The 24043-nt window shown below is 36.3% G+C and overlaps 3 protein-coding genes across 6 annotated transcripts; 2 read left to right on the top strand and 1 right to left on the bottom strand.

The window, feature by feature from the left end:
• The first annotated feature begins 417 nt into the window (after positions 1-417).
• On the top strand, positions 418-4459 carry LOC136776434 (uncharacterized). The gene is made up of 10 exons (XM_066731961.1): positions 418-788; positions 883-1179; positions 1266-1909; positions 1982-2194; positions 2282-2617; positions 2690-2888; positions 2998-3170; positions 3250-3347; positions 3419-3680; positions 3760-4459. The coding sequence occupies exons 1-10, from the start codon at positions 659-661 to the stop codon at positions 4273-4275; spliced, it is 2868 nt and encodes a 955-aa protein (XP_066588058.1). The 5' UTR covers positions 418-658; the 3' UTR covers positions 4276-4459.
• Positions 4460-4616: 157 nt separating this feature from the next.
• On the top strand, positions 4617-19803 carry LOC136776435 (BAG domain-containing protein Samui-like). Of its 4 annotated transcripts, XM_066731965.1 has the most exons (3): positions 13514-13853; positions 14020-14274; positions 17911-19803. In XM_066731965.1, exons 2-3 carry the CDS (start codon positions 14203-14205, stop codon positions 19801-19803), a joined length of 1965 nt encoding a protein of 654 aa, XP_066588062.1. In that variant the 5' UTR covers positions 13514-13853; positions 14020-14202. The 4 variants fall into 4 exon arrangements, 3 of the variants coding, with proteins under 3 accessions (XP_066588060.1, XP_066588062.1, XP_066588061.1); XM_066731963.1 differs by lacking the exons at positions 13514-13853; positions 14020-14274 and adding an exon at positions 4617-4988; XR_010823072.1 differs by lacking the exon at positions 14020-14274 and having other exon boundaries at positions 13456-13853; positions 17911-18050.
• A 1909-nt stretch (positions 19804-21712) lies between these two features.
• Positions 21713-23419, bottom strand: LOC136776436 (abscission/NoCut checkpoint regulator). Its single transcript, XM_066731966.1, has 6 exons — positions 23269-23419; positions 22780-22991; positions 22471-22699; positions 22242-22388; positions 21982-22125; positions 21713-21907 (listed from the first exon to the last, which is right to left on the bottom strand). The coding sequence occupies exons 1-6, from the start codon at positions 23314-23316 to the stop codon at positions 21713-21715; spliced, it is 975 nt and encodes a 324-aa protein (XP_066588063.1). The 5' UTR covers positions 23317-23419.
• Between the last annotated feature and the right edge of the window lie 624 nt (positions 23420-24043).

Here is a 24043-nt window from a genome sequence, read left to right on the forward strand (position 1 = left end):
ATCGAATATTTGACCAGTCATTTAAAAGATTTATCTTTATTTAATAATTAATTTCTATAGTAATATTTATGTGTAATTTTGTCTAATCTAGCTAAAAATATTACATTTTTTAATCTTGTATTTTTTCTTTGATCAATAATCTCGGCTATTAATCAATAAGATTATTTCAAATCATTTTTAAAGTACCAATTATTTACCAAACATTTGTCACAAACGTAAAAATAAACATGTGTTTTTCTTTTTTTCTCTTCTTTTCCTCTCATTAATCCAGGATAATTATCGAATGAATAAAGGGATCTATAATACCGCAGAACGCTAAGAAACGATACTCCTTTTCTATGTTACCGGCTGTAGTAATCTCTTGCTCTTCCTAAGAAAGTTACTTTAAAAAAAAAAACACGTTTTTAAATCTCTACATTTCTTTATCTGTCAAAATATATCTCATTTCCTGCATTTGTTATCAGATTACACTTTATGAAAAACATTTTATACTGTATAATTTTAATTAGTTCTAAAGTTCTATGCTAAAAGTGATTTTTATACTGAATTATAAAATAAGTGTTTGTTTGGTTAATTGATTATCTATTTCTGATTATTGAAAAATGTGAGAAACCTTATATACTTAAAACATTCCTAGCAGTATAAAATAAAATATATCATGTCTAAAAACATGTGTGATGAAAGATTGGCAGAAGTTCTAGAGCTCTTCTTATTACCTAATTATAATGTTGTATCAACGACATATCTTGATATTTTGTTAACACATATTTCTGAAACCATAAAAGAATGTAAGTTAACTGTTTTCACTTATCTTTTTGTCAATTTTTTGAATTGATAAAATCAAATCTGTTTTAATACAATTCTTTTTTCATCCATTTATAGCTGAACATGAATATTGCGAAAAATTTCAAGGATGGATATTAAAAGCCTTGGACATTTGGACTGTAGGGCCAAAACCATCACAATTAATAGTTACTTTTACTTTAAAGCTTGTGGGAATTTTAGCCCGTAATGAATTGAGCTTTCATTATTTGCATTGTAAAGATGTATTTAACAAATTGTACGTTACTCTGTATCTGCGTAATGATAAATTGCCAGCATCTATTAAAATGGCTTGTACAACAATGCTGTCTGACTTAGTAATTCATAAAAGTGGTAGACAGTGGATAATTCAATCTGGTATGACAAAATTTTATGATAGAATAAATATGACTAATATTTTTATTAGAAATTTAAAGGTTGATAATTTTTGTATATTTTTTAAGGTTTATGGAAAGATATGGTCAAATTTGCACAATTGAATCATACTTTATATGTTACACGTGAAAGTCAAAAATTTGTATGGACCCTGTTGTTAGAAGAGCAGCAAAATACAGAATTTTGTAAAGAAGTAATTCTAGAAATTGCTCGTCCATTGATAACAAGTACTTTTGATGCCAAAATTCATCAGGCATTGGAAGATACTTACCTGGATCAAAATAGATTATTGTGCACTACTTTGGATTTAATAACTGGAATATTGGAAAATACTGTTTTTAAAAGCCTTGATAATGTTATTCCAGAAATGTTTGAAAAGCAAGTCAATTTGGAAATGCGTGTAAAGGCGCTCTTTGAAGCATGCATAAGCACCAGATTTTTACAGCATGTTCATAAATTGTTATTAATTATATTGTTTATGAAATTGAAACGTGGTATCAAAGGTCAAAATGAACAGGTAGATGCAGGTGTATTGCAAAAATTTCAGTTTGGCATAGCATATGTATCAATGCTACTTCTATCAAAGAAATATATAATTGAATTGGTGAAAACAAATAAGTATGCTTTAATTTATTGGAAAAAAATTCGATCATTATGTGAATTCTCAGTATCAGAACAATATAAATTTGAACATCAAGCTACAGTCCTAATGGTATGTTTTATTTTATAAACGTAATTGTGAGTCAAATGCTGTTAAATGTATTAATAAATATTAATTTTTCAGATCTTGCCTTTATGTGTATGCATAAAAAAAGATTACATAAATCATGATCTTTTTGACATGTTCGTTAATAAAATTTTTGATGTTACCTGTACATCAGTCCAGAGATTAGCATATAACATTAGAGATACTATTTGGAAAGGAGACTTACCTTTGGAACAAATATGTAAAGTATCTATTGACATGTTGCTTGAAATAACAGACATAATGGATAGAGTAAGTAGATCTGTTTTTTCTATTATACAGGTGCTTATTATTTATTTTTACAACATTTCTATACCTTCTCAAATTTTTTCTTAACAGGATGTTGCTGTTATTACATTTCAAGCACTGTGTCATATTTTAAAAAATTATATGCCAGAATCTTATATTATCAAAATGTACAAGGACACCAATTTAGATCATCAATTACCCCATTCCAACAATCCTGCAACACAAGATCACCAAAGGAAACAACCTTTTAAATCAATATTAGAAGGAGAGCCACTCATTGAGACACCCACTTTGTTAGCATCTCTTCTTCATGGACTTGCTGTTATGACTGAAAAGTTCAAACTGAAATGGCAAGAATGTGTAGAAACTATCTGTCTATTGTCGCTCGCACAAGAAATTCTTAATCATCCTGGTATATCATCTCCAGTGAGTTTAAATTTAATTGCAGCTTCCTCCTTAGCCGTTTATATTTTGATATAATGTTAATATGCTTCACAGATATGCGTAAAGGCACTTAAAGTTTGCAAACTTGCAATACATAACTTTATGCCACCAAACTTAGCATTACTTGTAGATTCGGATAGTCATATGAATGAATTAGGTCCAGTACTTTATAAAAGATTGCATGATCCAAATTGGGAAGTTAGAGACAGTGTACTTGAGGTTTTGAGTACTATTGCTATTATTTCAAAAGATAGTAAGTAATTGAAATAATTTTCTTTATAATACTACTACTAAGCTAATTAACATTTGGCATAGAGGGAACGCGTGAGCTCGTTTTCCTAATTATGGCAATAATTTTTTAGAATATCTAGCATTCCAAAAACTGTTATTGGAGAATCCATTTTTGCCAGCTGCTGTAGATATTGCGGTAAAAGATGGGGAAAGTTATGTTCGAGCATCCGCGCTTATTTTTATATCAAACACTGTACAAATTAATGAATTATGGGATAAAAAGTTATCTTCTTTGGATTTACTTGTATGTTGATACATTATATTTTTAATTAACAGACTTTCAAATGGAAAACATGAGTTTCATACAAATTTTGTGGTTACAGGGCACTGCAATACAGTTACTTGAAAATGAGAGTGAAGCTATTGTTCGAAGAGAAGCAGTAATTTTAATAAAAGAACTATATGTATTCAGAAAATGGCAGTAAGTAGGTTTTTATTATCTTATTTATACAAATCTTTATAAGATAGTTTTTTTACATATTTCACTTATAGAAAGAGTACTTTAGATAGTATGTCAAGAGCCATGGCTGTAACAGCTGTTTTTGATCTACATTGGGAAGTAAAGGCAAATGCCCTTGAATATTGGGGAAATTTTATCAAGTCCCATTTGACCGATCAAGGGATGTTGGATGGTTCATTTCCTAATGTAACCTTTTCTAAAGAACACAGAAAAATTGTGACATTAAATGAAGAAGAAATTAAGCGAAGAGTCAACAAGGCTTTGGATGAATTAGCAAAACAAAAGTGCCTTGGGGTAGGCCATATTTTACATTTTATTATTATTTCATATCAACATACGAACAAAATACTGATATATGTTTGTTGAATTCCAGGTATTTTTAATTGCTTTAGAAGATGACAGTGACTTTGAGGTCAGTAAAAAAGCGGCAAAAATTTTAAGCAAGTTTAAGAACTTTTTATTAAAATACAAATTAGATGAACCCTTACCAGAAGTACCTCTACCAAAAGATAGTGCTACTATGGATAGCGCTTATGTAAGAGCAGAGCCCAATGTTTTAAGATCAAAATCTTCTGCAGTAACAAATAATTCTTGTAACGTAATCGAGGAAATCGTCGATGTTAACGATGCAAACTTACTTGCATCGATATATCAAAATTCTTTAAAAGTAGAAGGAGACACAGAAAGACCTGAGAAAAAAACAATTGAACATATTCCATGCGTATCTAAGGAAGACTTTCTTCGTATTCTTTTTAATACTGACTTAGATGCATTTATAGAGGCAAAAAATAAGTGGTTAAAAACATACACAACTAGTTTTAGTTCTATATTGGAAGATATATTAACTATGCATCGAGAAAAGGATATAAATTCAATGGATTGTTACTAATAAGAAAGAATGTCTTAAAATACATTTGATAGTGCCTTATTTGTTGGATTTATTTTTTTTGTTTATTTAAATACATAAGTTCTCTCATATAGCGTACATATATATGTACTATTTAAATGAGAGAAAGCTTTATACGCGAGAATAAGAATGTTTTCTTATAAAAAATGTTGAGCAAAATGAAAAATTGCCTTTTTATTCCCAAGTCTTATTAAATTAAATTTCGTATGTTAAAACTTGTGTGAAAAGCCGCACGTTGTATGTGCGCGCATGCGTGGAAAAGAACACAGCTTCAGAGAGCAGCAGCATGAAAATGAATTGGCGCGAGTTTAGTATCTTTAGTATCACGCGGCTTCTCTCGGAGTAATGTAATAGTTGGTCATCGCGTTATACGGTATATAACACCCCGAGAGCCCGGAGACTCAAATTACAATTACTCCAAAAGAGATTCTCCACAATTGAGATAATAGAAAACATACGAGTAATAAAATTGTAACATCTAACCTAATTAGTTGATATTAACGTTCGCACGTGAGAATAAAAAAATGTCCTTTTACTTTCGTGATAAACCAAGATTTAGTGATAGATTACGCGGTAAAGTAGGTGATGAACTTTTACAAGAGATTAGACAGCATTTTGACGATGACAGCAAATCTTTCTTCGAACCGAGTAACAGATCCAGAGATGCGTTTGATCGGCATTCCGGATTTAGCAGAGTAAGTCATTTACAGTGGCCAAAATCAATCTTTGTTAATTTACGAGCCATTGATCGACACTACGCTATTATTAACTCTACTCACTATTGTCTTTGAAAGTAGGAAAGATATGAACAGTAAGTTTGTCAATAATGTCCTAAAAAGTATAAGAATATATTTCCCTTTTTTAACTTTCAAAACTCAAATATATGCTACATTTACCTATACTTTCAGCTTCTTTATGGAAAAAAAACGCTGAAAAATTCGCAAGATTGTACCGAATTTCATTATTTATAGAATGTCCCAATTTCTACGTCGTTTCACTCGCATGTATTTAGTTTTCTCTGCTTGGTAGTTATTCTCGTCGCTATTACGATATTTTCAGAAAATAAAAACACAATGAAAGGAGTGTATATAAGTTTTCTAAAAGAAACACTCCATTTCATGGGCAATTGATTTAAAACGAGAAACATTCCTAACGTAGCAAACTTATATCCTCTTTAGCTTGAGATAATCGTTATTAAAGATTATTGAAAGTATTAAAATAATATCTTAAAGCTTTAAGACCTTGAATATTATATATTTTATAATAGAATAACTTTTCCCTTTATTATCAGCGATCCAATTCAAGTTACAACTATAAAATCACATAGTAAAACATGCAGCTGAAAATACAGCTAACAGCCAATTTATATCTTTCACAAAGGAGCGTTTGTACATCGGAATTATTTTTAACGAAAAATGACAGAAAATCTTATACTTAAACGGATTGCTATAATTGATACAATTTATTTGGTAGACTATACGATAAGAGAAGTGTCTCACTAAACCCGTTTTAAGTTTAGAGAAAGAACATACTTAAAATGAAGCAAGAATCTAACGTTTCTGTCGAATACGCAAATTTCAAGGTTAAAGGCATGTAGAGAAAACCATCGAAGGGCCAAAGTATTTCTTTGTTTCTGCATTCGTACTGAGCTACGCGTCTCTTTATCAATTCTTCTCGCGATTCGCCATTGAATAGCAGAAGTTGAAACAGATCTCAAGAAGAATAAATTCGTGATGGTGAATTTCAGTTGAGAAATAAAATAAAAATCTTGTTCTTCGCCAGTTTGCACGTTTTATTAAGTTTAATATGGAAGGCTCGCTGAATTGGATTAGAAGTTTGAGGATGGAAACGATCCTATCGTAGTAGTACGTTATTGTGGGTAAAACGGGTAAGTTTCATTCCGGCATTGGAGCGGCACGCGAGAAAGGGGAGAGGGAGAGGGGGAATAAGAAAAATCAGGAGGGATCGGCCCTTGCGTTTCTTCTCTTCACATTTATGCCCCACTGTAGCTTCAATTGGACGACGTAGCACATATCTGCAGTTTCGTCCGTACACTAACGCGAATGACGTGGCAAATACGATCGATATGCGCGAGAAACTTTCGGACAGAATCATAATACAATCCTTACGAATCTCTCTCCTTTAACGACTGATCAGAAATTCTTCGCCGTTTTCGCACGATTGGCTAGAGAAAAGGTCATTTTCGTTTTGAACAGAAGAGCTCATCGTTGCAATATTTCTCTATCCGTATAATTTCTACAAAACTATTTACACGCAGTTATATCGCAGTTTTTTAACAGGAGTAATTGTAAAAAGCGCGTTTAAGTGTGAGAGAGAGAGAGAGAGAGCGAGAAGCACATTGTTGGTATATGTATGAGCGAAGCTATTTTCATAGAGAGGTTATGTCGTCGTAGCAAGCAGAAGAAGCGAGCCATTAAAACCGTCCAAACTACATTAAGCAACCCCAGCAGCAGCTAAAAGAGGGTAGGAAATTCGGTTCACCGGTTGAAATGAGATCGATATGCCAAACGTCGCACTTCAGCCTTTGTAGTAGAAGTATACGAGAGATAGAGAGAGGGTTGTAACATTCGTTTAAGATCTGCGCCATTTCTATGCCTTTTCGGATGCTCGAATGGCCGGACGCCTCCTGGAATGATACCAGAAATAACGCGTTTGTTCCTAGACTCTCTCTCTCTCTCTCTCTCTCTAACGCTCTTCCTCATCTTTCTCTACACCCAATTATTATTCATCCTTACTCTGCTCTTCATTTATATCTCATTATCCCTCCCCAAGAAAGATATTTTTAGCCCATTCTTTGAGGTGCTCTCGAGAGAGTAAAAGCAAATAGAGTAAGGTTAACGAACCGGGAATAAATAAAATAACTAACTACTCGATGGTAGGCTAAAGCTCGTCTCTCGCGATACGAGTCCGAGAGTCTTCAATTTGAAATGGCAAAAAACGTGTATGGCTACCTTCGAGCACATCAAGAGACTAGAAGCTTCTCGAAGTTGTCGCCAGTCTTCTCAAAATAACCGCCATTGATCCTCCGCTATTCCGGAACGAAAACTTTCATCCAGATAACGCGATCCGTCGATCTTTGCACTGCAATGACACTAGTATAAAAAGAATTCTTTCTCATAATACATATACGTTCTACTTACGGCTCATTAATATTCTGCATTCGTCAAAATAACCTAGAAAATTTACCATGGCAAAGGTTATCCCTCCTGAGCTATATTGACGCTGTAGTCACATCTTCCCCTATATTACCCATGAAGATTATTAAACCGACATTGAAACTCCTGCTTTCCCCTGCTTATTCATTTCAAGTTTCCCCCCTGAAAATCTCTCGTAATATCACTCTGAAGTGTCAAAACGCATCTGGAAAACTGCGAAATGCTGTGGTGAAAAAAAAAATAATTTTCTCAGTTCCATGTTTCGCCCGCTTGAAGGTTATTTTGGTGCAGCGCTTCAGTGGCAAGGAATGTTAGTAAACAAAGCGATCTTTGATTCGCCTTTTGTTTAATGGTCTGGAATTTCCAAAAATCGTACACTATTTTATTCCTATCGAGTTCTTAAGGTGAAAAATAATCAGACGACAATCTTAAGCGTTTTTCCTCAAAGTATTCGTCTCGGACAAGGTAAGAATTTCATTCGAGAGTGGTATAAATCATCGTATGCTCTAATTATACTGCACGGAGTGACAGATGACGTTACTGTACGAGTTAACTTTCCCCGCGCTCGATTTTAAAAAACGATCGGCAATTCGTACTTTGTTCCCCAGATAGTACACTGCCAATGTCCTAGAGATATCCTCGGTACACTTTTAATATCTAATGAGAATTTTGGTGCTATTAAGTCTTCTGCGATGATTTTGGAGTAGGCAACTTGATACACGCCTGAAATCGCTGCGAATGCAACTTTCAACGATTTTCAAGAATAAAAAGGGACTAGAGGAATTCGGTACGAATAAATACTCGTTTGATTATGCACTATTCATGTTAATGGGAGTGGCAGACCGTGGATTCTAGTTGAATCACATATGTATCGGCCAGCCTATATAATACAAGACTTAAGCGAATCGCCAGGCTGCTATGTATGCATTAAACATTATCTATTTGATCTACCCTGTTTTCGTAGTGTAAAGTAAATCACTAAGCCCAATTTAAAACGTTAAATTCTCTTTCGTGTACTTTCAAGAATATTTTCCCTATTTACAACCGAAATCTTGCGAACAAGCCTCGAAGAGTAATTAATGGTTTATTGCTAATTACTTTTTAACACGACTGTCTCTGTATTATGAAACGCGCTCTTCGATGGCTAAGGTTTAAGATTACCTTGTCAAAGTCATCTGGAACGCATCGTCCGAAAAAATAATCCGTGGTAAATATATATGTAAGATAATAAATGTTGAAGTAAATCCAATTGAAAAATAGTTGCTTCGAAAGGTTCTTTAAACTCTATTGCAACTGGATGCATAATGACAATGGACAAATAAGTTTTAGAGACACAGTAATATTATATTATGCATTGTTACGTAAGACGTGTTTAAAAGTATGTTGGGACAACCTTTCCCACGCAAAGTTTCTCATACGCGAACGTTAATGACGGTTTCTATCAATGAAATATCAGTGAGTAATTTCCGTGGTAAATAGCCAGAGCGTGGTGAACGAGCAGGCACAGCGGAGGAAGATACCGAATGGAAAAGTATTTCCACTTTTCCTTTCACCTTGCACGTGGCGACTGCGCTAGTAAAAGCTGCTGCGAGCACCCTTCTCATTGATTCCCAAGAATTTCCCTCGCCCTCCCCTATAATATTCTAAATTAACAACAACACAAGAAACAATGTAAGCTTTACCGTATAAACAAAACCCTGATATAAAAATCGCAAGAAAACTTTATACACAAAACCCTATATAAAAAATTCGTCTTAAAAGCTTCTACTTGGCAGAAACGAGGAAAAATAACAAAAGGCCATAAAAAAACACAGAAGAATCTCGCGAAGATCAACGAGAGAGCTCTTTGTGTTTCTATGGAAGCAGACGATTCTTCTTCCACGTATAGTGTAACGTTTTTCATTCATTCTCCTCTTGAAAGGAGCAGTCTGGAACTGTGTACATAAACTACGCTATAATCCACGCACATGTTGATATGCAATGAACAAAACAGGACTGATTTTGTCAAAACTTCATTCTGACTATGCTGAATCCAAAGAAATTTTCCAGGCAATATATTTGTCGTTGAGGTGACTTTGGCATAGAGTTGTTTGGTTGGACATGGTAACGTGTGGTAGAGTAAGAGTAGTTTGACGGTTGTTGCAGTGTGTTTACCAGCCACTGTGCAGGCTGCCGCTGCAGCAGAGAATTCTGTGACGTCAGAGAAGGAACAGGAAAAGAGAGAGGAGAGAGGGTCTGGTCTGGTGACTGGTCTGCTCTGGGATCTGGGGTCTCTCTTGTAGCTCGTAGCGCTTATTGTACATACATAGCACAGCACAGCGATTGTACCGATTGTAGCGTCCCAACTAACGCGACTCACTGGAGAAACCTCCACTGCGCTTATGCGCTCCTGCAACCGCTATCGATCACGGTAGATCATCGATCGTCATTATCGATGATCTTGCTACTTCTCGAAATCAAACTCCAACGGTCGTTTTCAATGTATCGAGTTCGAGTCGATATTCGCCTGCTCGCGCGATTATAACTATTCCATCCATTCCACGTGTGCCTCTCTTTAAAAATTTTCTACTATTTTTAGACATTTCTACCACTTTATCAAACATCCAGATCAGTCAAATTATTATCGCATCTTTGATTTTTATCATAACCCAGATGTTTACCGGTTTTTAGAACTTTATCTTTATATGCTAGAAACGAATCGATAAATCGATTGTGACTCTCGGACTCGCGTATCGCTCTGAAGCAGTAATTTAATTTTTTTATAATTTAATTTTTATTTTCTTTTTGACATTCAGCCTTCGGAACGTTTATTTACTAAAATGCTCCCGATAGCTTTTGTTCGATCGTTACATAATCAAGTCCAATACGATTCAGTTTAAACCTTCGTTTTCCTTAAATGTTAATTATTTTTTTTTATAATTAATTGTAACAAAATACGATGTTATTTGTAAGAATCTGAAAATAATTTAATCCAGCTTTCTTGTGCAATTCGTTGAATTATATTTCTATAATTTGTATAGTGTAATATACCGTATAGGAATTTTTCAAGTTCCGCACGTCTCCGTTAGATGGCAACACGCTGATAGTCGATATTTTCTCAAGAGCTCTTTATAGGCAAATTCCAATTTTTAGAAAACTCTACGAATCAGTATAGATAAAATGGCAACATTAGATTTACATTTTATTATCCGTAATAGGCAGGAAGGTTGAATGAGCAAGCTGCCCTCATCGTTTTTATGTCAACGAGCCGAAGCAAATCTAATAGTCTCAATTATAACGCCAATGAAGAAATAAGAGGACCTATTCACGTAGAAGTCGTTCCCATTCGTAAGACTCTCGACGCACTCGTACGAATGGATCGAAAACGTGAGCGTTCTTTGAAAAGTGCCGAACGCTTAATGAATTTTATTGCTTTTCTTGAGAAAATGTATGCCGAGTGACGTCACGTTTACGCGTAAATTTTTCTTCCTCTTTTCGCAGCTTTAGCGTCGTTCTGACAAAAGATCGAAAATAGCTTGCGTTCGTGCTCTGAAATGAGCCTCGAAATCAGATTAAGCCGGTGATTAGGGCCGCGTATCGATCGTTTCTCTTTCACGGAATGCCACACAGCTATTAGGCTTTTTACCTGGAAACAATGCTACGTTGTGGGCACGTATGTACACAAACACGTATACATACGTAAGCTTGGCAATAACAACAACAACACAACGATAAATTAATCGTACCGGCCGATAGTAAATGCTGGAATTTCGTTCGTGTGTGGTAAGTATTTCTGTGTGTGTGTATATATATATATATATATATAATCCGCATTGTCTTTGTATTACAGCAGTCTCTTACGAATTACATAACAGTATATATCTATTGCTCACACGGAAGTTCACGTGACTCATCTCTCACACACTTGACACTGGTTGGTGCACGCGAGTATTGGTGCTTTTGATCTTTTCGCATCATTGGTCGTTGTATAAGCAGCCAAGAAAATTAAGCTCGAAAGGCTTAAGCTCGCCTGGTGTGTCAGCCAAGCCTCTTTCTCATTTTTCTGCCCTTCAACATAGTTATGCAAGTGTGTGCACGGTACACGATAGCGAGCAACCAGAGAAACACACTTGATGTTTATGAAACGTTGCACGCGCTACCGAACGAATGCTGGCGGAAAAATCGAGCAACATATGAGTCAAGGGCAGCAATATTAAGAATCGAGGGAACACTATGTTGTTAGAGGATATATATATATATATATATGTATGTAAATCTACTGGGAAACATCGTGGCTTTAACAATGATTCCTAATAAACGTCTCGTGATGATGAAATTCTGAAAAAAAATTCATCGCATTATCCTCCATCCCTGTCCCTCTTAACGCTGCATCCTTCAATTTCACGAGAAACGAGATCGAAAATCTTGTCGTTTATTCAGCTAAAATCGCACCGAAGAATCGCTCGACACTCACACAGCGACACACTCCGATATTGTGAAACCTTGTTTCCATCGCCGCACACTTGGCTTCCACGCACGAAGACTCGTGATATAGCTAGAAACGTTCGTAGCGCATTACATTTCGAAAGCTCGAGTGTTATAAAAGTGAAATATAGAATAGGAGGGGCAGAGGGAAATGAAAGAATTTTACGACGTAGCATCAGAGTTATAATGCTTCTTTTTCTGAACAATCGAGCATAAAGTTACTTTGTGTCGAATGGGGCACAAAGAGACAGTATTCGTATTTCTCTAGACTCATACTTTTCGTTTAGTCATGCGCTCCAATTTGCAAGAGCTATATAGTAGCATATGGTAACGAGACATATATGTATATTGGACTCGTTACTGAAAGGTATAAAAACTATTATGCTTCAATTTAAGTCGCTACGCGCTTCGCTCGCTAGAAACAACGAAGCAACTGTTGCAATGTGCAGCATTGACTTGCGCGTATATTTTTGTGTACGTGTGTTAACAGACTACCAATGGAGAGACCTGGGCTCGTGCCAGGATCTCTGACTGATCGTGTGACTAAATTTCGGTAGAGAATTTTATGCTTCGAGTTTCTGATGCATCGAAAACTCCGTTCAACGAGCAACAAAAATACTGGAAATTCGTCGATGGACCTTGAGAGCGTGCAATTGCATGAGAAAACTATGTAGGGAAATTGTGGGATATTTGTTGAGAATGCAATGTAAAAATTGTTCTTCACCGATTATAGGTTAATTGTATAATCAATTAGTGAATGTAGCATGCCGCTCAATTAGCGGATACGTGCATCACACTTGGCACATTTAATGAACTAAATCTTAAGGCGGTCTATGACCAATATTATTTGGAGCAAGTACGTTCTATAGTTAGAAAAAAATACGAGTGATTCACACGGTAAAAAAAAAACTGAATCATTGGAATAAGAAAATGAAAATAGATTAAATCTATAATATATATATATACGCGGCATGCGTGTATAAATATCGACAATAAAAATCTGTAAAGTGTACGAAACAAACGATATGGAGAACTTTACGAGAGTTGTATTTGTTGATGAAGTAGGAAGACGAGTGGCGCTGGCCAAAATTATTTGATAACGATCGAAAAAAATTGCCATGTCCCTGTAGCCTTTAGATCCACGAAGGGCACGACTGGTACTTGCTATAAAAGGTTATAGGTAGGTAAACAAGTTGAGAGTACGCACAGCCTTGCTTCGTACGAAAATAAGACGAGTAAATGAGATGTACGCGAAGCTTTCTCGTTTGCTTAAAAATAAACACGTACCAGCTTGTATCGATAATTTTATTGTTCAAAGATCTCGTTTAATCAATCTTGCTGATTAATTGAAATTGCTGGTTCAACTGCAGGCTGAAAATACCATTGATGTCTCGAGGAATATAGAAGCTCTTTTAAGATTATGACAGAGTCGTAGGCCGCGTGGCAAAACGTGTGTGCGTGTACACAGTACACATGTATATAAATGAATGAAATGGGTGGGAGAAGCAGCGGTGGAAAAACTTCTAGAAGCATCATTACCGACAACCGGCTGAACATTCTAGTAGTCTCTGGTAGGTTCTTCGGGCCTTTCCGTGAGCAATCGCGCAGACTCGAGCCGGCGCGGCGCAGTCACGTGGTACCCAGCACAACCCACACAACAAATATATTTTAAGTTGCTCTTAGGTGGTGAGTTCTATTGACAGTTTCGCATTGACGTGAGAACGTTACAGTGATCATTAATAGTGAACATTGAAGAGAGAGAAATTCGTGATTTCGATAATTAGTGCTGCGATAGGCTATTGCATAATATAGAGGACGAGGATAGGAAAGGGAAAATATCGTAAAAAGAGAGCGAGAGAGATAGAAAGTGCAGTGTAAAGAGTACAGCCAGCGCGAGAGAACAATAATCTCGTAATTTCGGTAATTCTACAAAAGTCGCTTATACGAAAAGTGTGTTGCAAAGCCATATTTCATTTTCGCTCGCATATTGGTTAACACATATACGCTATACAGCACTTTTGTTTAGAGTGCTTGTATTTATTGGCTGTCGTCCCTTTTCCTCTCAATCCTAACCTGTATTTTATAGCAAATCGTACGTATATACCGTGATACTACACGTAGCAAGCTACAGCGAACTTCCCTATTGGCCAAAAGAAGAACATAACCTTATTTCCCGCGTGAGAAACGGACATAAGAGACGGTGGTTACGCGGGAAACCTTAAAAGGAACCACGTATCCGAAAGCAGCCACGAGAGACAGAGTCCAGAAAATGGACTCGCCTGTCATCGTCGACACAGCATCCAAATTCGGACGAGGGATCGATCTGGACAGCTCGTTCCCTGTAAGTCTGCTTTTTTCCCCTTTTACCAATTACCTTCTCCATTCAATCTCGGCAGAATCTTCTGCCAGCTGACCTCACCACTCACCAATTATCCCTATCACCTTAACGAAACGTAGCTTCACACGCTCTATGTTGGAATCCACCAATACACTCCGAAATTCAAGCCTACGACAATACGATGTACACTTCTCGATATTTCTCGATAATTCTCTACTTTAATATGATTCTACAATCCATTCAAATTATCCCAGGCTTGTAACTGTATTTATCATGTTTCTTTACTCGTTCGAAAAACTTCGATAACCTTGCAAAACTTTCCCTGGAACAATTATTTTGGAAATTTGGTACATCACGTGGCCATGGAAAGCTCAGGAAGTTTCCAGATTAGGTTATGATTCTTTAAATCTTATAACAAGTAAAGTGAGTAGCTTTTAATGGTCTTACTCTTTTGATTTTCCAGTAAATTTAGTGTAAGATAAATGATGTGAAACAATATTTAGGGCTTGGTATTTTCGTTAGATTTTCACAGCTATCTCGCTCGTACATAATATCATTGTCGACCTTCCCTCGCATTCTCGGAGATCGCGTGGAGGTTAGAAATAACTTTTACGTGGAGTGACGTATATTTTTCGTAGCTCTGCAATTGGTGTCGCTAAAGTAGCTTGTAACTTTAACAAACTAGTGTGGTGTATACTTGAATCTTTCAACTAATTTTGTGGAATTTTGTAAGAGAAACAATCACACTGAAATGCATTTTGAGCCGCTTCAATTACAATAATGCCATGTTAACGCTAAGAAATATTAAACAGCAACAGAGGCTGAACGTTATAGTGCACCGTTGTGTTGGCTAATAATAAACTTGATCGGAGGACTTTTCCTCTTAGCAGCCCGCTTCAAGGTTCCGCGTATTTGTATGTTTTAGAGAGAAAGGTCCAATTTTTCGAGCGCTCCGTTATTTATCTCAATTCTAATGTAAAAGTTTGCATCCGATTTTATCGATGGAATATCGTCACGTCATCGGGAGGTTTTGAGTCGTCCATTTAAGGCGAGGTAGCGAGATACACTTTCCAGTATAAAAACTAGCCGCGTTCGGAGAACGATTTTAATGGCTATAGCTTGATATATAATCAAAGAAATACTTTCGTTTTTTCCCTATTCTGCATATGTCTGTCTGTGCATACATATCAGTGTCATCTGATCGTTCAACGCCGAATAAAATAATATTCCCAGGTATTTTCACTCGTGACCTAACTAATCGCTCCTTATTTTTTTGCGAAAAAAGAAAAACCGGTTCTGATAAACAATACGGTAGAAACTTTGTCAACAACGTTTCAAGCGCTTACACGTAGATCTGAACGGTATAAGAAACCGCGTGGGCCTAACTAGAAAATCAAGAGCGGAGAAAGGAACGCTATGTCTCTCTCTAAAAGATTTACCGGAAACTCTTTTGGTCCCTAAATTCTTTCTACGACACTATAGGCTCAATAATATATTGCGCAGATAATTATCTACGGTTATTTTAACAACTCCTTACTAAAAAATTAGAATAACAGAGTTATACTACGAACTCCACGAATCTTCAATTTTTTTTTCTTCAGCGTCAAGAGTTTTTCTTAAGAAAAACAACAAAACATCGCATAATGAGCACTGGAGTGGTTCTGAATGGGGATAGGTATATAAAATTTTTGGTAAACATCGCACAAAGAAGTATTCTTGGAGGCCAACCATAACAGTGTACCATCGTAGTAAAAATTGTAAGGTCTCGAGGAAAATAATTGCGTTACCGCGTATTACATAAGAATCTCTTAGCTGCTCCTTGCGGCTTTCCGAGTTTATAAAATGTTCAAAGTCGAAAGGATAACCGTTTCAGCAAATACTAGCTACGGTCATTACTATAAATATCCTTTGCAATGTGAGTTCAATGACGCGCGCGTCGTCTGCTTAGAATGCTCTTATCTCAATGAAATAACTCTGAGGCTCTTCAATAATAATGAGAGATGAGTCTCTTGGTGGAATAAAGTTAAGCTCGGAAAATCGATTGCCCGCTGCTTACCAGTCCTTCCTATATTTATTCATTCAGCAGCAGCCCTGGCCCACATTTGCAGTCTGGACAATCGTATATACCAGTATCGTAACGACATTCACCCAGATTTCTACTCGCTTCATTCGTAATCGAACCCTTTCCCTTTGCATTTCTCTGTGAGAGCGCGGGTAGCAAACACCCGCGCAATTTTTTCTACTTATTCAACGAGGCTCCAAACCTTTTTATTAACACCACGAATCGCACGATAATACTCGCGATCGATCATTCCAGGTATTAGCCGATGTCACGTTTAATAACCACGATCACAGGTCTTTCGTTTCGACATTGCTTCTGGAAGGAAATGATAAAAAAAAAATTGCAAAAAAAGCAAACAGCTCGTGCAACCGAACGCGTCAGAAAAAATGACGCACGTGCGACCAATGCAGAGAGCTATTCCTTTGATTTCAGTTGGAAATAAGTTTGGTGTGCTATTATAAAAAGCCTCGAGAAGACTAATTAGTCTCATTATACCGGTACAATAGCGAAACGTGAAAGTCGAATGATCTATAACGCCTGTGGAATGTTTGAGAAAAACATGAGAAAATAAAGTAAGAGCTGTGAAGACATTTGTATTCAATTATGATTCATATGTAGTCGAGCAATTTATATTGCTATAAAAGGTATCGTGGAGCATTGCTCAGCTGTATCCTCTGTATATACATATATATATATATATATATTTAGTTTGATGAAAAAACTCGTGCGTTGTTTTGAGAGAAAAGGTTAATGAAAAAATTAACTGGACTATCTTATCTTTTAGGCGTGACGTGGCGTATGTGAAATATTCGCGGTCATCTTGTTGGGAAATATTGCTCGAAGGTATTATCCCCTTACCTCTGGCTTCTTAGCAATTCATCTAATACATCATTTGTATCATACATGCATGTATTTTATCTATGCACTTATTATGCACGGTCCGCTGAATTACTGTTATTATCACTATTGTTAATGTTACCACTTGTGGCTGGCTTCTATAGTCCCTCGGTGGTGGCCCGACTCATCGCGCGTAGGTGTGTGTGTGTGTGTGTCTGCAGGCCACGTGTACGAATATTAAGTAAATGAACATTTTATAGAATTACACACGATACGGATGAGATAGCCCTTCCTCCACGCAATATACCATAAAATCGTCATATCTGACGCCTACGTCCGTAAACACCTATTTTGCTCGTTCAATGAAGCAACCTGAATAATTCATCTCTTTTTTAAAGACCTCAAAAAGGGCCAACTTGTGCACAAACAGCCAGCTCCTAAACTGAGAAATTACGTCATTTCAAGTATCCGTTCGCTAACTTTCTCGAGAAACTCAAAACAATCTTTAGCTTTCGTTCATCGTGTTCCTTTTTTTTCTATCAGTGTTCAAGTTTGTCTTTGCCGAATCTATTATTAAAATATTAGATTAAATGGCTTATACGATTGGAGGTGATTTTCAACCGCCAAAGCCTGACTAACGCCATGTAATAATGCGCTGTAGAGATATACATTGCTGATTTAAATCGATAGGTAGATCAATGGCTTATGTCGAGATTGATTTGTTAATTGCTTGTTCACAGGGATTTCCATTTGACGAGGAAGGTTTTGGTCGCCGTAGCGACATCCGGTCGCATTTGGACGATTTAGCGTCGCGACATCCGGAATTTGCTGATCAGCTGCTTGGACCACCTTGGGCGGAAGCGCCGTTCTCGGGCAGTTTCCGTAATAGACGTCGGGGATCGGGAAACGGAAGTACCAGCAGCAAATACCAGGGTGATCCTGACGAAGACACGAGGAGTCAGGCAAGCGGAAGTAGCGCAGCCAGTGCAGCTAGTGCAGCCAGCGGAGCTAGCGGTGTTAGCTCCCACAGCGAGTCAAACGTCCCGGAAAATTCGGAAAACGCTCAAAGGAACCCAATAGCCGAACAGATTTTGCGCAAATCGGCTAACGATATTGGTGACCGTCACAAGATGGACGGCGACAAGAACCGTGGACAGCGCTCGATGTCCGCTCCACCCGAAAACCGACAGCAAACAAACCAGCAACATCCTCAGTATCCTCAACATCAGGATTCGGTCCCACAAGGACAAAGATTTGTTTCGCGCGTTGACATTACGCCGCAACACAACCAACAAACACCATCATCGCCGCAGCAACAACAACAGCAACAAAAGCCACAGCAACAAAGTAACGTCAGGCACATACCGATCTTCGTAGAAGGTCGCGATGAGCCTGTTATTCCAAAGAACGTGGAGGAACCTCCAGTTTTTCAGAGACAACAATCTCCACCACAATTTGCCAGACCTTCTCAATACAACCAGCACTTTGCCAATAGGCAGCATCAGTGGCCTCCACATTTCCACGATGATCCATTCTTCGCTCATCCCCACGGCACGTTCGAAACACGACGAGGTCATCAGCCACAGTCTCGACAACAGTACACGGATAGACAAAGGCCTTCCCAGCAACAGTACGACCAACACTGGCAACAACCGTCCCAACAACAGCATCCACAGCAGCATCCGCAACAGCAACAGCATCCGCAACAGCAACAACCACATCCGCAGCAGCAGCCGCATCAACAACAGCAACAGACGCAACAAGAAGCACCGAAACCCAAGGTGGTCGTTCCAAGGGACCCCCTTGAAAAAGTAGCCCTTGTACAGAAGGAAGTAGACTCTTTAGCGGAACAAGTAAAATTGTATAAAGGAAATGATAGAAAAGATAAGGAATATATTTATTTGGACGAGATGCTTACGCGCGAACTTATTAAATTAGACGACATTGAGACCGAAGGCAAGGACAATGTACGACAAGCACGTAAAAACGCCATTAGATGTATACAAGAAACTATAAGCTTGTTAGAGTCTAAAGCACCCTTACCGAATCAGCAGTCAGTGGGGGAAGAATCTCAGGTAACGCAGGAACAAGAAAGAACGGAGGAACAGAAGGATAAGCCTGGCGCAAATGTGGAAACTGATGAGAAGCAAGGAGATAGCACGACTGAGAGTAATACGTCAGCTCCGTTACCTTCGGAAACTGGACAGGCAATTGATGAACAGCAATCAAAAGACAATCAATCGGTAGCCGAATCAAATGCCGAAAACCAACAACGTCAGGAAGCCACTGAAACCGCCGTTTGCGAAAGTGAAACAGCAAGGTCGATGAACGATCAAGCAAATAGTGACGTAGCTGCTAGTAGCCAAGTGCCTAAGGAACAACAGGAGGAACAACAAATAGCAGCAGCTAATGAAAGCGTTACTGGCGAATCGCAGGAAAATTCTCAAACTTCTGGCCAATCCACGGAAGGAAAACAAGTAAATACGGATAAAATGGAGGTGGAGAAGCAAGAGGTGGAGAACAAAGTTAGCAAATCGCCGAAGAAAGCAAAGAAAACAAAGAAACAGGTGCCTGTCTCGGAACAGCCGATTCCACTCCCACCTCCCAACAGCACAGAAAGCGCTGCCAAATAAACCAATAGAGGAATCCAATGTTCATATTCTTCTCCGCCGTTGAGAATTTTCGGCTCTACTTTTAAGCAAGGGTCGCCTCGAAACGTTGAAAGTCACCAAAGAATAGTCGTGACGTTAAATCGGGAGGCGCGCTCTGCTACCTCATTGTGAACATCGATTTAGCTTCTCTTCATCTTGGCCGCGTTCGAGAAGAGTCCGATGTAAAATGTAGTTTTGTCCGGCCTCTTGATATTTTCATTATATTATTTTCTTATCGGTAGGTAGCATGACAATCTTCGCTTCATCCATTGTTAACGAACGTACACGCACAATTTGCTGGTCATCCAGGAGATGAGCGCCCCAGTGATACAATATACTACAACCCTCTTCTTTTTTGCGCCGATCCTTTATTTTTCGTCATTAATAATCCTTTCTTCCGACTTCTTGATACAATTTCAATATCTCGTTATAATATGTATAATTGTTCATAAAAAAATGTAAAAAGCATCTCTAAGTATTTGAATGAGACCCTAAATATTTATTATAACTATGTACAAGAGTTTACTTTTTTCGTTTTTTCCACATTAGTTTAACTTTCCAAAGTATATTATAATAAAGCATTCAAAAAATTAAACTTAAATGGAGTAGCTTGAAGTTGAGTTATCTCCGTATTTAGTATTATAACATGCGATTACTAATATTATAATCATTCATAATTTATTGTACGTTTAATAAGATAATCCTTGTATACTTGACCTTGATAGCTTAATTGTCGGTGGCCTTGATCTCGACGTAGCCTGTATACAGAATCATGTACATAGTAGACATATGTGTTTGTGTTTTTGAAATTTGGCACCTCGTCCATTGTCGCTAAAAGCTTGACAAACTCTTACTTTTGCATAAGTTTAACAAAAAAAAAGTAAGTTTTGGAGAAACCAAGAAATAATTTAAAGAGACAGTGGAAGGGGCGCTTCATGTTCCTTGGTTAGGGCGCTATGTTTTTATTGCTTTAATTTTTCTCTGTGCGTGTATTTACTAAGATGCGTATTACAAACTAGAAATTTTATATTTTTTCTGAAATAAAGCGAAAGACTGAATGTGAATGAGTATGTGTAAAGAAAGGATTATCAAGAAAATGTAAAAATAATGGTGAAATTGTAATAATTATTTTACAAACAAACGCATTTTTTGAAAATGTTACAATTAATTTTTTCCATTACCTCTCACTTAATAATACTTCATAAATGCTTCTACTCTATAATACTTTTTCTCTTATAAACTTTGTGTCACCTTCTAAATAAATACATAAATTAAGGATAATTTATTTCTTAAATTTCTTCGATTAAACTCATTTGTTGTAAACTGGTTAGATATGTAATGAGGAACGGATAAAAGGAAATAGAGATGTAATGCAATTTGAAAACTTGGCATAGAGGTATAACCGCATTAAGAAAACTAAGAATAGAATTTGTGATTAAACTGTCAGTAGTCAACTGTTTTGCGTCGTGATACAGAAGAATGGTCTATATATAAATTACTTTATGGGAAGTTTTGTTAAATTTAAAAATAAGTAGTTTAATAATTTAGTTGCACTTTATTTATACAATTTTTGGGAAGGATAAAATATATACTAAAAATTTCAAGAAGGCAATGTTTAGTTAAATCTACCTGCTGTTCATTGGAATGTGTAAAATTAACAATTTGTTTAATGTGCTTCCTTGTAAATAACATTTTTTTAATTATATAAAATTTCACATTTATTTTAAATTATGTGTCTAGTAGCATTTTAAAGTAGCAATTGCATTAGCCAGCCATGAATTTATAATTCTTTGTTTGCGTGTCCACAAAAGCTAGGCTGTTAAAATAATAACATTCTGAACCATATCCAACTAAAGTCAAATAATCATGGTAAAATTATACTTTATCCAAGTTAGTCTGAAGCAAGCCTTGGTTTATATGTAAAGGGAATTCTTTTGTGCTTCTTCATTTCAAAATCATCATGATTATCTTCAAAACATATGGGACAGTATAAATCACCACTACAACCTGTACATTGAATCAAATCAGCAGTTTGATCACACATAACACATTGAGGTTTGTCTTCGTTACTATCATAAGGCCTAGGCTAATAAAGAAACAAATTTTTTAGTTATTGACAACATTCACATTACATATGATTTTAAGCAGTTAAAGAATTACCTCAACTTCCATCTCTTCAAGCTCGTCAACATCCTCATATTTTGCTTCTATTGCTGCTTCTGCTATAGCTTTCTTGATTATTTTCTTTGTTAATGTTCCTTCATCTTCTTCATCATCAACAGTGTTTTCACTTTGCAGTAAACCCTACAAGTTACATAGTACTTTCTATATAAGCATATATATTCATGGAGCATGTAAGCTTTTTAGAATGATTGTTTAAATTCATCATGTGGCATTATTTTAGTAAAATAAATTCTTACACAATCTTTTTCACCCTTTAAAGCTTTTAATCTGTCCTCTATCTCTTTACAAGAATCATGTTCGGTTGTTAATTTTAAGGTCTCTAAATATTCTCTTATCAAATCATTGGTTTTTTGCTGATCAGTTCTAGTATCAACATGGTGGACCTAAAACACAATGGAATACACAAAATCTTTATATTTCTAAAATTAAGTAAATAAATATTTGAAAAAATGTTTAATGGCTTACATTTGTTGAAATTGAAGGAGAGTCAGGATCCTGATCTTTCAATAGAGCAAGCCTTCTCCTAATATCATCCACACTAGGTAAATTTTTAGAATTTTCCTCCTTTAATCTTCTCAATCTTTCTACTATTTCTTGGTCAGCTGGTTCAAGACCTTTTTTAAATTTATCCCAATGGTTTGTTTGTTTATACATCACAATTGGAGGCTTTGCTGGATTTTCCAGTGAATCCAATCTAAGTATAAGAATAGAATAAACCCAGTTACATTCTTACTATTAAAATAGTTTTCATTTTCTTATCAATATTTCTCTTACTTTTTTGTAATATCTACTGGTGTTAAATTTTTGTCTGTTAAATTATCCATTTCAGAACTAGGAATAAGATTTGTTGCACTTGAAGAATTTTCCACTGGTCTAAGTTTATTATAACATTTACCGCAAACCTTTTTTATTCCAATATTTTGTATCTCACATTTGTACTTAAGACATTTACTGCAATAAGAAAAACCACAGCTTGGGCATCCATTCTGAAAGATATATTAACAAACTTTACAATATAAAGATGGTATATAGTAATAATCAGCTAATTTCATTAATTTTGTATTTTTAAAAGTATTCTTTATTATTCATATGTATGTGTATCTAAACAATAGAAAAATTTTAGATGCAGAAACAGAAATTGTGATTCAATATTTATGTACGTCAAAAGGAAGAGAACAAAAAAGTATTTATTTATTATGACAGCCAACCATAACCTTCATTATTAAAATATATAGTTGATTATGAAATAATGAAATAACTCACTTCTTTTGTAAAAAGGGTAAACTTAGTTTGACAAGTGTTGCAGGACATTTTTTGAATTAAATTAAGAATAAATTACACAGTGGTATCAGATAAGGTATTAAAACAAACGAGACGGAGAAGTAAAAGTTTGACGTTTGGTATGTACATTCATACTTACTTCTCCTATTATATTATTGGCATTGGTATCAAAGATCAGAGTTGGTAATCCAAAGTTTAATCAGGTTTAATCATATGAGCTCGACATAAGAGACACTGCGTTAAGCCGAGTTCTTACCTTACAGTGAATGAATACACTGAATACAGTGCTTTACAGTACTTTACACACCACCACTGATCATGTCAGATTAAAATGCTATAGTCTCCGTCGCATGAACTATATCATTTTAACTAACCACGACGTTCACGACTTCAACGATAATTAACAGCATTCATAGTCAGATTTTATAAATAAGAGCCTCTTAAGCGTAGGTTATCTTTTTCTATCACCATTAGAAGAAACAGGACAATCAATGCTTAGGTCCTTAAGAGGGTTTTGTTTCGTATACGTAAGCTCTAACCAACACATTAAACACATGTCACATTCACATGGTGGATTAGCTTCGTTGCCAGCGCTAATAAAAGCTCCATTCCAACATTTCCAACTTATTCCAAGATTTCCAAGTCCATTCTCGATAGTGCTGCCATTTGCTATTACACAATCTGTACGTACCGACCTTTTCTTCTTACCGTTTGTGTTTCTACATCGGCCGGTCTTTTCATTTTAATTTGTCTGCAG

This window comes from Prorops nasuta, unplaced genomic scaffold, assembly GCF_024137725.1.
Source record: "Prorops nasuta isolate Cenicafe-Biocafe unplaced genomic scaffold, Cenicafe_Pnas_1.2 PNAS00009, whole genome shotgun sequence".
Taxonomy (NCBI): domain Eukaryota; kingdom Metazoa; phylum Arthropoda; class Insecta; order Hymenoptera; family Bethylidae; genus Prorops; species Prorops nasuta.

Bases quoted from the DNA above. Each gene is read 5' to 3' on its own strand.
- LOC136776434 (XM_066731961.1), top strand. From the start codon at position 659: ATGTCTAAAAACATGTGTGATGAAAGATTGGCAGAAGTTCTAGAGCTC. The intron at 1,180-1,265 runs GTATGACAAAAT...ATATTTTTTAAG, and splicing joins ACAGTGGATAATTCAATCTG to GTTTATGGAAAGATATGGTC. The intron at 2,195-2,281 runs GTAAGTAGATCT...TTTTCTTAACAG, and splicing joins TAACAGACATAATGGATAGA to GATGTTGCTGTTATTACATT.
- LOC136776435 (XM_066731963.1), top strand. From the start codon at position 4,818: ATGTCCTTTTACTTTCGTGATAAACCAAGATTTAGTGATAGATTACGC. The intron at 4,989-17,910 runs GTAAGTCATTTA...GCTTGTTCACAG, and splicing joins GGCATTCCGGATTTAGCAGA to GGATTTCCATTTGACGAGGA.
- LOC136776436 (XM_066731966.1), bottom strand. From the start codon at position 23,316: ATGTCCTGCAACACTTGTCAAACTAAGTTTACCCTTTTTACAAAAGAA. The intron at 22,700-22,779 runs GTAAGAGAAATA...TCTTATACTTAG, and splicing joins CCAGTAGATATTACAAAAAA to ATTGGATTCACTGGAAAATC. The intron at 22,389-22,470 runs GTAAGCCATTAA...ATTGTGTTTTAG, and splicing joins CTCCTTCAATTTCAACAAAT to GTCCACCATGTTGATACTAG.